Consider the following 15,143-nt stretch of genomic DNA (forward strand, 5'->3'; position numbering starts at 1 on the left):
ATCAGGCAGGAAAGTGTTATTTCTTTTATGTCTACCATATGCACAATCTAGAGTTAAGCACCAAAAAGGCACCTAAATAAATAACTTTTGAAGTTAACCAGACATACTCAGATGCTGACCCATCTGGACATTTGGGTCATGTCATGGTATTTCATGTGTCCAAAATACAGTAGCCACTAACCATATTATATAGTGATTAAAATATACATTAATTAAAAATATATGGAAAATTTAGTTTCTCAGAATCACTAGCCATATATTAGATGCTCAATGGCTATAAGTGACTACATTTAGATTACTTAAAATTAAATAAAGTAAACTCATTTTTTAAAACTCACTAGAGATATTTCAAGTGCTCAATAGCCACATGTGGCTAGTGGCTACTACCTTGGACAATAGAGACACAGAACATTCCCACCATTACAGAAGATTCTATTAGATAGTGCTGCAGTACTTTATTTCTCCCAACATAACCCCATCAACCCATGTAGCCAGAGACCAAGGGTTAATTCCTAAACACTTAGTCAGAATTAATTTATGCATGGTTAAGAATCAGAGCCAAATCCTGGCATTGCAATTTACAAATTATACAAATTTGGACACATTACTTAGCTTATCTGGTCTCAGTTTTCCCGTCTATATAATGGGAATCAAAATAATCCTATTTCATAAGATTGTTTTAAGGATTAAAAGTATAAAGTGATTACAATGCTGCCTGGTGTAAAGCAAGCATCCAATCACTGTTAGCCATTATTGATGCAGATGCAATGTCCTCCAGATGGAACCCAGAACCAGAAAGAATAAAGTTTCTTACAACTCTCTCATGGTTTTAGAATTTGGATACTATGATTGTAAGTGAGTAGCTAGACGCATTCAAACACTCTCTGATGGACAACCTCAGGAAACATATATCTGAATCTTCAATCACTAAAGGCAGTATTAGACACATATTAAATTGGGTCACCAAGAAATTGCTGAATACTTTATTCAGTAGACATAGTAATTCAATTAAAAATACTCTAAGTCACCTGGGTGGCTCAGTTGGTTGAGCAGTTGCCTTCGGCTCAGGTCATGATCCCAGTGTCCTGGGATCGAGTCCCACATCGGGCTCCTTGCTCAGCAGGGAGCCTGCTTCTCCCTCTGCCTCTGCCTGCCTGTGCTCGCTTTCTCGTTCTCCCTCTCTCTGACAAATAAATAAATAAAATCTTAAAAAAAAAAATACTCTAAGGCTGATTAATGAAGGGATATATGTATTTCACTTTATGGAATGACCTTCCAGAAGTCAGCTCCTATGTATGATCCATACCCTTAAAACACACTGAGTATTGGTATTTGTAGAATTATAGCTAACATTCTTAGGACTATTGACAATATCAGTTCTCCCATCTGATTGGGTAGTACCCAAAGATTGCAGACTATAGAATATCTATTACTATGTCAACACAACATTGAGGAGTTTGGAACACTAAACTATTTTAAAAATAAGGAACTAACCTAACAATCAAGGACATTGAATTTGGAAAACCATGGAGACACGTGCACAAGTGATAATATCAAAGGCTCCAAACTGTCTCCACTGGCAGTTGATGGTTATAGATTTTGAGAGTACTCTTCCTACTGAAGCCAGTGAATTCTCTTATGGAACCATGGTCCTGCTTCCCTGGGAGGAAAGCTTTCAAGCTCGTGGGAAACTACAAGAGAGATAGATGCCGGGCTGAGATAGGACAGAGTCAGTTTCTGATTGAGTCAATCTGAAAACCACATCAGCTCTGGCGATAATTGTTACAACCCAAGGTCTCACATCCACTAACTTATTCATGGCCATTGGACAGTATTCTTAGGCCTCTCATTATTTTGGTTCATTTCCTAAGCATTGAGATTTTAGTAGATGATATTGACTGACTGTTTTGATACTTAATTATGAGTGTTATCTTTCTAGAAGATCCTGAACCCTAGAGAATAAAAATGTGATGTATAGACATGCATCCCTTCTTGGCGTGATGTCATATATTCAGTGACTTGTTTTCATTTCTTTTTGCAATTTTCACTTCTTCAGAGGTTATAATAAAGAACATTCTTAGCGTAGCAAATTATTTAAATCCATGCAAAGAAAAAAAATTGAGGACATATCTTTTTTTATGTGGGGTTTATATATAAGCTGTTATTTGAAGGACAAGGAATATTTCATGCTCTATTTTAATTTAAATTCTCTCCTGGCTACCTTACCAAGTATCTGTAGGCATGATATTTTTAAATGAATTATAAGCTCAAAGTTTTCATATATCATGAAGGTTCTCAAAGTTTAAATTACTCCCAAGGACATTTATATCTATTTCCCCTCCAGAGTAACCAATGAAAACATGCCTTTAACCATCGGAATAATTCGCGGGTCCATCTCTTCTAACCTGGCTTCCGCTGCTGGTTCCTTGGAGGGTTGTTGATAATAAACAAGCCACAAAGTCAAAAAGATGAGGATAATAAGATTCTAAAAGTCTCTATAATTGTTGTAGAAACAAGCCTGAGGAAAATTAAAACTAATTTCAAAAATGACTCAAATGTAAAGAGATGATCAGCAGCAGTTCTACTCCTGAGACAATCATGAATTAAAGGAGCTTTTACAGCAATTTGAAGAGCCATCTATCTGTGGATAGATACATATGGATACTTAACTTTACATATATACATAAAGGTAAATGTTTACAGGAAAAGAAATCTACCTTATTAACACTAGTATTTTTTTATTTTAAATATTTTTATTTTTTATTTGAGAGACAATGAGAGAGAAAGAGAGCGTACGAGTTGGGGGAGGGGGTGCAAAGGAAGAGAGAGAAGCAGACCACTCCCTGCTTAGCAAGGAGACTGATGCAGGGCTCCAACCCAAGACCTTGGGATCACGACCTGAGCCGAAGGCAGATGCTTAACAATGTGAGCCACCCAGGCACCCAATATTAGTATTATTAGGACATTTAATTGAGCACTGCAATATCACACAGGATTTATTATTTGGGTTAAAATAAAGATTTTCACTTTAGCTGCTAATCAGGACTTTTACAGTGATCTAAACTCCTCAGAATTTCTCTCTTTCTTTCATTCTATTAAATCAGTCACCGCATGAAAGACTTTTTGGTTATGGTAGCTCTGGGACTTGTTATAAGTTTGCCATTTGTGAATAGCCACATAGTTGAGTGCTTTCTTTAACAAGCCACTTATCTAGCTCTATTTATATTTTTCATTTTTTGGTTTCTACAACACAACAATTTCTTCTACCTCATGCTACTCTTATTTCCTGGAATGGAAATTGCTAAGAAAGTCATCAAACTAATGTTCATAGTGTGTGAATTTTACTTGGGTTTCTGGGACTTTTGGAATTCATGTAATTCCATTCTAAGGAATCATCAAATATTTTTTTTTTTCTGGGCATGCCAAAAGCCAGACATCCTGTGTTTTCACTTAAAGTTGAGACATAATAGTGAAAACAATCACAATTTATTTATAAAATCAGATGTCCATCATTCAAAACAAGTTCTTTTGGATATAATTATCAAATTAAACCATTTACCTATAGAAAACACTGACACTGAAGTGGAAATTAGAAGCAAAAATCCTTGGCACAAAGGCAATTCTCATCATTTGTGATATGGTCTGCTTTCTCCTGGTAAACTAAACCCTTCTGTTGCTGGTTCTCATAGAAAATAGAGTGCTTAATAGGGCATAAGAAGAATTTCAGTGAACTTCCTATTATAAATGGAATATCTTGTATCCTATGCCTTGTTACAGGCTATTGGTTGGTGTGATCATTGATAGCACCATGGATTCCAACCTGAAAGTCTAGTTCCGAATTTCATACTGCAGTCATCAGTAATTATAAATTGAATAGGAGTTGAATGTGTGGGAACCGGAATAGATGTTCGTACAAGACTTGGCACTGGGGGCAAAAGAAATTCACATGTACCTTTGAATGACTACTTGTCTATTGCACCAAATACTTTTAAAATTGATGTGTTTTGCCTGCTTTGATCCATGGGAAAATCTGCCTGATGCAGACCAGAAATCTCAGTCCCACGAATCCCTTCAGTTGTTGCCTCAAGATGAACATTAGTAAGTGTTCAGAGGTGAGGAAACGCCTGTTTCTGTGTTTGCTGAACAGCCTCTGACATTATACCATCCTTCAGGCATTAACCCGATGGCACCACATAAAAATACTTTCACATATGCAGAGTTCAGAAGTAACCCGTTCTCTAAACTTAGAAAATTGATAGCAAATGTAGCTCTTGAAAGACTGCTGGGTACCAGCCAACTGTTTTCTTTCTTGCTTTCTTTACTTTTTTCCTGCTCACTGAGTAGTTAGTACTGCTTGTGCATTCTGCTAGCATTACAGAGAGAACACAGCATATGATAAATGTCCATGAGAAAAGAGAAATACTGAATCAATGAGTATAAAAGGAAGACAGGGAGTGGGGCGGGGTTAGATTTCAACTGATAGAAAATAACTTTTTTTTTTTTTTTTTTTAATCTCTCTTGGTGCTTTTAGGAATGCACAAGGGCAAAAGCAAGTTCTGTAGCTAACGATGAGATCAGATTCTAAAATAATTGCTTTGGCTTTTGTTCCTCAATTTAAGAGTTGTGTTTCTAAACCATATTAATGAAAAGGCTCTTGTCTGATATAAGGCAGAGACCAAGAAGCCTTGAAGCTTGCTGCTAAATATAATTCTTAAATTTTCCTTTTTCTTCAGCTGAAAGGAAATGATTTTCTATGTTTTGGGTCTAGAGGTTTTTAAAACATGGCATTTTGGGATCTATCAGCTAGAGTCATATCATATTTACTATCGAATTCTTTGTCAGGAAAAAAACTTACCAGATTTATATTATAGAATTTCATGCTACAGAATCTTTGAAAGAGGAGCATCTTATACAAATGTTTGAAATAGTTCTTTGTGTTTATTTTATATCCTCCTGAAATGTAACATCACACAGGACTGGGTAGTTTATAAAAAGAGAACTCAAGTTTATTTACTAGGAACACTAAATGTTTATCTAGCAACACACGCAAATACAAAGTTGTGAATATATTAAATACCTTGAGGACAAAAAACTCTTTCAGGTCCTAAGAAAGTAGTATGTGCCCAGAATTGGCCATTTATCACACAGGACTAGTCATTTGACTGACCTACCACAGCTTCCTGGCATCTGGCTCTAATTTACAACTTGATAGCAGTTGTCACAATGAAGGAACCAGGTTCATTATCTGATTTGTTTCTGCCATCCCTGCACTCACGAGTCCATTAACAACAGAGATATGTGTTTTTTAAATTACTGAATTAGTCATACTTCCATTAAAAGAGGAGACCTACAAAGGGAAATAAAGCAGCCTTGTACGACATTGCCTTCCATTTCTCTGTCTAGCGTCACTGATTCCATCAGAGAACGTACGGGGAGCTCTCTTCTCAGCAGGCAGGACCTCGTCCTGCTCTAGCCTCATGCTGAAACCAGAACAAGGCCCACACCAGGCACTCAGTAAACACGTGTTGTCTTCCTGAATCTCATGAGATGAATGGAGGGTACTCAGAGCAGGGCCTCTGGGCCAGGCACAGGTATAGTGCCTACCCAAGACTTCATGTTTGGGGCTCTTGTGCCAGTTTTCTGTCTTAGGGCTATCTTAGACTTAACAAGTGGCTAGTTTGAAAGGAGGAAGCCCAGAAAGTTTGATACCACTGACTTGTATGGACAAGCTGCTTTGCTGCATGGACAGCTTGTATGGACAGCTGCTTTGCTGGCTTTTCTTTTCCTCTCCTTCCTTCCCCTTCTCTCCTTCCTTCCTTTTCTCCTTCTCCTTCTTCTTTTTCTATTGAAGCACAGCTATCGATCAGGGAACCGAACCTTTTCTTGAGGAAAAGGAACACAAATTCTCTAAATCTTCTCAATTCAAGTCAGCGACAGTGGTAGTGGTGAGACTCATTCATAAAACGTTAAAAACAAAACAAAACCCAAATCAAATGAGTATCTACGAATCACTGACAGTTCACACTAGATCCACTGAAATTGTCACAGGGAACGTGTGACTCTTTGGGACCTCTAAGGTGTTCCAGCAATACTATATATGTCATGGCTGCCCAACAGCAATTATGTCTGACAATATTAATTCAATACAGTCTTATTACTGTTCTAGATCTCCCAAGGTAGGGCTTCCCTGACACTCTGGTCTAGATTAAGTCCCCCAGCTCCATAGATACTTAGCATCTGTGCTTCTATTCTCCTAACACGTTATCACAGTTGACTATAACTCATTGTCCTGCATTAAGTTCCCCTCGGGTAAAAAATGTACTCAACTGAATAAGAAGCTAGACACATACATTTTTTACACTAGGGGAATTTTTTTTTTTTTTAACCCTAGTGAATTGAATTAATAGGTTAGGATCATTAGAGTCTTGGGATAGCCTGAAATATTAGGCTGCGATGTCCAGACACATATTCAGGTCTCACTTTTATGGAACGGTCGCGATGCTAGTCTTATATTTGCATTAGTAAGCATCCGCCAATACTTTAGTGATAAAAAAACAAAAAAAGTATTACAGAACAAACAGAATGCCTGCCTTTGGTCTCATCAGCATCTCCCTCCCCACATCCTTTTCTTCCTCTCTCCAATTCTCACATTCTATAAAGTCTTAGAAACTACCAGATGTTTAGAAGGGGCTGCCCCCCACCTCCTAGATTTTAAAGTAGACGCAAGACTTATTGCCACTATGTAAATGTAATTTGGGCCTTAACTTCTGTGCTTCTGAGCTGGGTGTAATCTGCCCCCTGGCCCCTTGTCAAACAGAACAGCTCTTATCTGTGGAGTGTTGATATCAATGCCAAACACTCAAAATAACCACAGGATAGGACCGAAAACAAGTTCTGCCCACAAACGGTTTCCTTTTAGGAAATTTTAATTTACATAAACATTTTCTGGGAAAATGCTTTTGCATTCAGGCAACATTCAAAGGCTAGGCTGGAATCCGCGGAGTATGAATGGACAGCAACACCTGGGGTAGCGCCCAAGCTGTGCCTCTCAATGCCTCAAATTACATTGTTCTCTTCTGGCATCCTGCCTGGTAGTGAGAGAAGACTGCACCCCGCACTTGGGTCTCTGGGGTCCTGCCCATCTCGGGGGAGTGGCCTAGCACCCCCATCCACTTAGGTGTCCCAGGTTGTGGCTGGGCTGGACACCGTCCTGGGGAATCCCACCTGCTTCTAGAAAACAGCCAACAGTTCTGGGAGAGATGAACTGAGTGAACTGACTTTCATGTTCTCTAAAATGGGTCTAGAAGCATCTTCTTCAAAGTTGTTGCAACTTAAAAAAAAAAAAACCCAAAAGCCCTTTATCTAAAGCTCTTTTTCCTACAATAGTTAGTTGATAAAAAATCTTTTGAACACCCACTCTGGGCAGGGGCACAGAATTAAACGTCCTCAAGGAAAACTACGGAAATGCCTCCCGAGAAGACTCCTGATTTTTTCTAAGACTACAAAGAAATGATAATTGACAAACTACAGAACTTCAGAAGTGAATGGAATGCCATTAGGGTTTTTAGCTGAACACTTAAGACCTTTCACTTTGTCTGTGAATTGCCTTTCTTTTGACAAATCCAACAACAAATGAATTCAAACCAATCACAACTCATTTGCAATTAATTTGTGTCAGGGTAAAGATTATGAAAATGTGCCACCAGTTCAGTTCTTGCTTTTATTGACTACATTGCATGGTGCTATTAACCTTTTCGATGAGCACATAATTTAAAAATAGAACACTATAAAAATGTATAAGCTGGGGCATGAATGTAGGGGACAGAAATGGTGCATTCGACTCACAGCAACAGGAGGAAAGGGGATTGATGAAAAGATGGTAGAAGCTCAAGATGCCAACAGAGAAAGATACATACAGATGCCAACCAGAGAATGGGCTTTCGATATATCTACTGTTGGGTTACTGACTTGCTCCCTGGTCTTCTCTGCCGCATTCATGACCCCCCTGAAACACTGTCATCTTAGATGCCTATGTGTGGAAAACAGAGTTGGCACATTTGACTGATTGATATAATCAACTTGTGAATGAACACTTCACGTCGCGACAAGTATTAGCAAGAACATATTTTGCTCCAAAAGTCTGTGTCGGTGGTCAATTCTCAGTGCCATAGCAGAACCAGAAGAAAGAAAGAAAGAAGAAGGATTTTTCTCACTGATATCTAAGACTAATAAAAAACCATGAGGTAGGGTATGAGATATACTAATGGAGGGCTAACCACCAGGTTCCCTTTTCATTAAAGTACAACCGATGCACAGTGGGTTCAAATTTTAGTTTTTAAATCAAATGGCTTTCCAGACATTCAATTCCACATCTAACTGGCAACCAGGAAACCCAGTTGAATGAAAGTATAAAGATTTGTTTTATGTTAAAACAGCCAACCAGCACTGAGGAAAAAAAGCCAAAAGGAAGTCACTGTTGCTCTTATGAATTAAAAGCCTATAATCTCATTCTTAATCATGTCCTGCTCTAAGTAACAAAATCCACACACTCACTTTCATCAATAAGGTGCAGGCTAAGCAAAGACAATTTAACTGTGCTATAAATTCAGGTAGTTTCAACTGAAAAGTATGAATAATCTGTATGACTCAAAGTGGGATGCTACAAGGTTTAATCTGTTTTTAAAATATGCAAATGTTTTTAGATTTCTTGATGAGAGAGTACTTTTTGATTAGCATTATTTGGTTGGAGTGTCTTTGCCAAAATTAATCTAAATATATATTCTAGAAGATCAAGTTATTCTTATATTTTAATTCATACTCCCATCCAAAATCTTAGCAAAGAATCGTATCATGTTTGAGTTAGAAGGGTACCTTAATGATTAACTTTTTAAAACACTTCCTCATTTTTCAAATAAAATAACCCAAGATCATGCAAACAGATTTTATACTCCCACTACAGGGAGTGGAGAACAGCATTTCAATTTATTCTCCCTGAAATGATTTCTGGGATTTTGTTAAGATGAGTTCCATTTGAATCTACCCACTCTCAAATCTTTTTTTAAAACTTCAAAACCATTTTCTTTGGCGTTCCTAAACATAATAGCACGTTAGCCCGTGGGTGACACAGCCAAAGGCGAAGACTTGTAACCTAAGCACATCTTCATACAGGGGGCTTAGGTTTCACTCCACTCCAACACGTCTTAGATCTTTCCCCCCCTCCTACCCGACTCTTAGATGTCAGAAAGCGTTAGGCGTGCCTTCTGGTTTCAAGGGTTGCATAAATGATGCCGCCGACAGATGTCGCGATGAGCGCCACTCCACCTGTCACCGCGCAATTGCGAGTCAATGCAATTGAAATACTTTATTTGAAGGCCATTTGACAGAGGGGGGAGAAAACACATTTACTTTTTCAAGGCCTCTGTGTTTTCCGGGGAGAAGCCTGCCTGTAAAATGTGTCCTTTTATCCTTGGATAGCATTTTGGGAAATATCTTTTGACAGAGCGACTCCCTGAGCGATTTCTGCAACCCAAGACCTTGCCTGCATCTTCCCCAGCCTCTCTCCTCCTACCTTCCGAAGAAGGCAAGGCTCTTTGGAGCCAGTGAGCCAGAAGCATTCTTCTCCACAGAATGGGGAGGGAAATTTGCATATTTTAGCAGAACTATTTGAGCTCGTTTTATCATGGACGTTTAAGGAAGGAGTTGTTTACTAATCTGTGACTACGATGCGGTAATGCAAATAAGAGCCAGTGCTGTGGATTTGTTTTTAATGAGATTTTTTTTTTCCTTCCCCTAACTTGTCCATTTCCACAGGAAAGCTCCCAGAAATTCAACAAAGATATCTTTCCCTTTGCCAGAGAGATCAGCGAATTCAATACAGGACCCTCGTTCGCAACATACCATGGTTTCTTCTTCTGCGTCTTATTTTTTGGATTTAGAAAAGGAAGAACAAATGCAAAATCCTGTTTAAAACTTGCTAAAAGCTCCTTCCTGGTTCTGTATTGAACTCACTTGGTCTCTCTACGTCATCGCGACGTCGGAGCCGCGCATCAGGCCCACCACCCCGTCGGAGATCTACGTCGGCGTCATGACGTCACAGCTCCGCGGGAACGCCCCTTACCTATGAACAGATTCCATTCGGTGTCCAGATCAGCCTGATTGGCCAGGCAGCCCTTCATGACGTTGAGGCAGTAGTTCTTGCAAGGTCTCACGGTGGGAAGACCTCGGCAGTACGGGCAGTAGAGCATCTTCATGAGGGCTCGGATGCACCCCGGGGTCGGGCTGACCTGCCGATTGATTGAGAAAAAAAAAAAAAAAAAAAAAAGAAAGAAAATCAGAAAATCAGAACTAAGAAGTGCGGGAGGGAGACAAAGAGAAGATGGAACTCATTTTCTCCTTGAAAAAGCAAAAAAAGGAGAAATGGCTCCGAGAAACGCCAGCAACTACTAGGATCTTAACCCTTTGTCATACCCGATCTCCAAGCCAGGCAGGTCGACGTGGTAATGATCAGTGTTCGTGAAGTGTCCCCATCCACATTTTGATATCTGTGCTATTGCAATACAGCTCTGAAACCTGGACGCTGTTTCATTGCAACAGAACGTGAAATGAGGTAATGCATGTGAAAGCAATTTGCAAAGTTAAAAGCTCCATAAAAATGTAGGTATGATTAAAGTTTAATGTGACACCTTTGGAAAATTTTCCAACTGGTTATTTGACCCTGTTTCTAAAGGAGGCTGGCAGATCTACTTCCTTTGTACCTAACTTTTTAAAAAAGGATCGATATCAACTCGTCTGGCATTTCTAAGACCCAGGCCTGCTTAGAAGCCATAGGAACGGCCCAGGCAATGTCTTCAGGCATTTGAAGCTTTGCGCTTCTGGGAACTTTGTGGAAAATGGACCCAGGGTTGATTGTAGGAAGAAATCTTCGCAGTACTTCACAGGAGCTTCAGCCAGCAATGAAATGGCATTTGCCTTGAATAAGAAAAGCTGGGGGACTTCTAAGTTAATCAATTCTAGGCAAATAAAATCTTTTTTGGACTCATTGAAATTTTTTTTTTTTAAGATTTTATTTATTTATTTGACAGACAGAGATCACAAGTTGGCAAAGAGGCAGGCAGAGAGAGAGGAAGGGAAGCAGGCTCCCTGCTGAGCAGAGAGCCCAATGCGGGGCTCGATCCCCGGACCCTGAGATCATGACCTGAGCCAAAAGCAGAGGCTTAACCCACTGAACCACCCAAGCATCCCTCATTGAAAATTCTAATTTGACTTCAATTTGACTTCTCATTTGACTTTCCAGAGGAAAAATTATCTAAAACAGCATGAACCAATGACAGAAGAAGATACAGAAAGCTCTTTTATGACTAGACACAAAATTAATACCGTATTTATCTGGTCGGTTCCCATAATTTTGGTATCTTAGTTAAGTAACCATCTGTTGCTGATCTTGTGTTCTAGATCCAAGAAAAAGCCTAACTTGTATCTTTTGGATCTGTTGGAGAGTTACAGTTTTATCAGACAGACCTGGGCCCACAGGTGGGCTTTCCATGTCAAGAACACATGGATACTGACAAAGCATAATGTCCAAGTAAAGGTGAGACAATAAAAGGTAGTTCTGTGTAAGGAGGTACTTGCCACTACTAGAGCCAATCTCTGTCGTTTTATCCTTTACCTAGAAACCTCATGTGAATTTGTTTTTAGCTTTTTAACTTGAGTGTAGGTGACACGCAATTTACATTAGTTTCAAGTGTACAACATAGAGATTCAATGTCTCTATACTTTATGCTGTGCTTACCTTAATGTAGCTACCATCTGTCCCCATACAACACTATTCTAATAATACTGACTGTATTTCCTATGCAGTACCTTCCGGTGGGTTATTCATTCCACAACTGGAAGCCTTTTTCTCCCGTTCCCCTTCACCTGCTTTGCCCCTCACCCTCTTCCTTCTGGCAACCATCAGTTTGTTCTCTGTATTTAGAGGTCTGATTCTGCTTTTTGTTTGCTTGTTTCCTTGTTTTGTTTTTTTCAGATTCCAATTATGAGTGAAATCATATGGTATTTGTCTTGCTTCACCTTTGAGGGTTTTTTTTAAAGATTTTATTTATTTATTCTTTTTTTAAAGTTTTATTTATTTATTTTATTTCTTTGACAGATCACAAGTAGGCAGAGAGGCAGGCAGAGAGAGAGGGGGAAGCAGGATCCATGCTGAGCAGAGAGCCCAATGTGGGGCTCGATCCAGAACCCTGGGATCATGACCTGAGCTGAAGGCAGAGGCTTAACCCACTGAGCCACCCAGGCACCCCTATTTATTTATTCTTAACAGAGAGAGAGAGAGAGAGAGAGGCAGAGGGAGAAGCAGGCTCCCCAAGGAGCAAATTAAGTACTCCAAATCAAAAAGTACAGTGAAATATAATTGGCCTTAACGATATTTAGAGAATGGCTTAGGATCTATTAATTTTACAACTTATCTTCCAATGAAAGAATGAAACAAACAAACCCATGAGAACAAAATTGAAGGGTCTGGTGACTTTTAACTTGAGCACACATTTGTGTCACAATATCATCTTCCCTAGATGAGCTATTGTGTGAAAACACCAAATTTTATCCACACCAATATTATCTTAAACTTTCTTTCATCCCCTTGGATCCCAAGATATTCACAGAAAATAGAGAAAACAAATCTGTATTCTCCACATAGGATTTAGGTGGAATTTCAGATTCTTGTGCATTTTACTTATGTGATATGGTGGCCGTCCTATAAATGTGTGTCTGTAGGATTTTATTATCCATAGCCATGTGCCTTCTGTCCTGACCCTGATGCCTTTCTCCTGGAGTCCAACCCTATTTTCAGGCGAGCTGGCTAAGGAATTGCCTCCTTCAACTCTGCTGGATTTTTGGTTTTCTGGCTGTTGGTATTACACAGCGCTTTGCATCTTCTCCCCCAGTATGCCAGTGTAAACTGGGAGCATTTGTCCACACTAGGGATCTCTTAGGCAGTGTGGACTCCGTCATCATTATAACCTGAGCTGCTCTGCAAAACATGCAGGCACTGTGATTATGATTCGGGTGCTCAGTAAGTGCTTTTGAATTGAACTCTCTATTGTGTTTCTCAACTTCTTGGCCATATTGATATTCTAAGAAGAAAAGACAGATAGTTGTATACATCTTAGCATTCAGTTGTTACTTTTAAAGTTTGTTTTCAAAGGTAATCATTGATTGCATTAATTCCAAAGCTTTTTTGTTTTGTTTTGTTTTAAATTGTATTGGACCCAGTACAGTTTTCTCAGTCTGACATTTTAGAAGAGTTTCCAACTCAGGGTTGCAACCAACAGAGAAAATTGAACAGCCTTAATAACCCAAAAGAACAATGTTGTTCAAAATAAATGTGACTCTTTCAGTACCTTTGGAAATGACATCCCTTCTGGTCAAACAAAGGGCATTTGAAGAAGAAGAAAATGGAGTGTGGAGGATCAAAGTTTAAGCTTTCATGTTCACAAGCGCATATTTGTTGAATTGACATAACTGCATGTGTGAATTAAAATTAAAAAAAATCATCACTTCAAACTGAAGACTTTTAAAAGTAAGCCTCTGAAAAGAAGGTTGCTTTCAGTGCCAGTTGTGTGAGGGGTGTTTCTATTTTAAAATATTTTATAGTGTTGGGAAACCTGGGTGGCTCAGTGGATTAAAGCCTCTGCTTTTGGCTCAAGTCATGATCCCAGGGTCCTGGGTTCGAGCCCCGCATCAGGCTCTCTGCTCAGCAGGGAGCCTGCTTCCTCCCCTCTCTCTGCCTGCCTCTCTGTCTACTTGTGATCTCTGTCAAATAAATAAAATCTTTAAAAAAAATTTTATAGTGCTTTATAATGGTACAATTTTTAAAATAGTATCTTTTTATTTTGAAATCAATATAGACACACAAGACACTGCAAAAACAGCAGAGTCCTGGGTACCCTTCCCTCACCAATGCCACTTGATAGTGACATTTCAACTGAGTGGCTCACTGGATTAAGCATCTGACCCTAGATTTCAGCTCAGGTCTGTGACCTCAGGGTCCTGGGATGGAGACCTGCATTGGGCTCCACATTCATCATGGAGTCTGCTTGAGATTCTCTCTTTTCCTCTCTCTCTGCCCCTCCCCATTCTAAAGCTCTTTCTCTTTAAAATAAATAAATAAATAAATAAATAAACAAACAAACAAATATTTTTGTAATAGCCATAGTACAATATCAAAACAAGGAAACCGACCTGGGTATGTTACCATGAACTAGTCCAAAGCCCTTATTCAGTTTTCATTTTTTCAACTGACATTCGTTTGTGTGTGTGCATATGTGTATACACATCTGTGCAATTTTATTCCATATACAGATTTGTGTCATGATATCACAATCAACCTAAAGAACCTTTCATCACCACAAAGAACTCCTTGGTGCTACTTCCACACTACCCCTGGTTCCTGACACCTGGCAATAATCCATTTTCCATCTCTACAATTATGTCATTTCAAAAATGTCATATAAATGGAATCACATAGTTGTCTTCTTTAAACTTTTTTTTTTTTAACTGACCATAATGCCTTTGAGGTCCATCTAAATTGTTCCTCATTCCTTTTTATTGTTGAGTAATATTCCTTTGTTTGGATATAACAGTATTTGTTCAACTCTTCATTCACTGAAGGATACCAGGGTTATTCCAGTAGTTGGCTATTAGAAATAAAATTTCTGTGAACATTCATACATAGATGTTAGCATGAATGTAAGTTTCCGTTTCTCTGGAATAATGCTCAAGAGTGCAATTGATGGGTCAATTCCTTGCATCTTGGGTTGAGTCCTTCTGTTAACTTCTTTTGAAGCTGTTTGTATATAAGGACATCAATAATCATTGTATAGTTGAACAGTTTTTGTAATCATACAATTTATAACTAAGTTTTCTTGTAAAATAACAGAAAAATAAATAAAATGACGTAAAAATAATTGAGCTCTTAGTTTGCAATCTTGTGCTTTTCTGTTGTTTGTGTTTATTTTTAAAAGGTTAAACCAAGATACACTGAAACATGACAGGAAATACAAAAGGAACCCTTTTGTAAAGTTGTACTGGGAGAGAGAACTAAGACCTTCTACTTAGCTTCTCACCTGTATCAGGATGTTATAGCA

The 15,143-nt window shown here is 38.8% G+C and overlaps 1 protein-coding gene across 1 annotated transcript in view; it reads right to left on the bottom strand.

The window, feature by feature from the left end:
- GPC6 (glypican 6) overlaps nucleotides 1–15,143 on the bottom strand; it is a 1,108,049-nt gene that overhangs the window by 334,545 nt on the left and 758,361 nt on the right. The window contains exon 4 of the mRNA XM_045070877.1: nucleotides 10,118–10,283. Coding sequence (XP_044926812.1) covers nucleotides 10,118–10,283 — 166 coding nt within the window. The remainder of the gene's footprint in view (nucleotides 1–10,117; nucleotides 10,284–15,143) is intronic.

The sequence above is a fragment of the Mustela putorius genome, unplaced genomic scaffold (genome assembly GCF_011764305.1).
Source record: "Mustela putorius furo isolate JIRA1106 unplaced genomic scaffold, ASM1176430v1.1 tig00003974_pilon_pilon_pilon, whole genome shotgun sequence".
In the NCBI taxonomy this organism is placed as follows: Eukaryota; Metazoa; Chordata; class Mammalia; order Carnivora; family Mustelidae; genus Mustela; species Mustela putorius.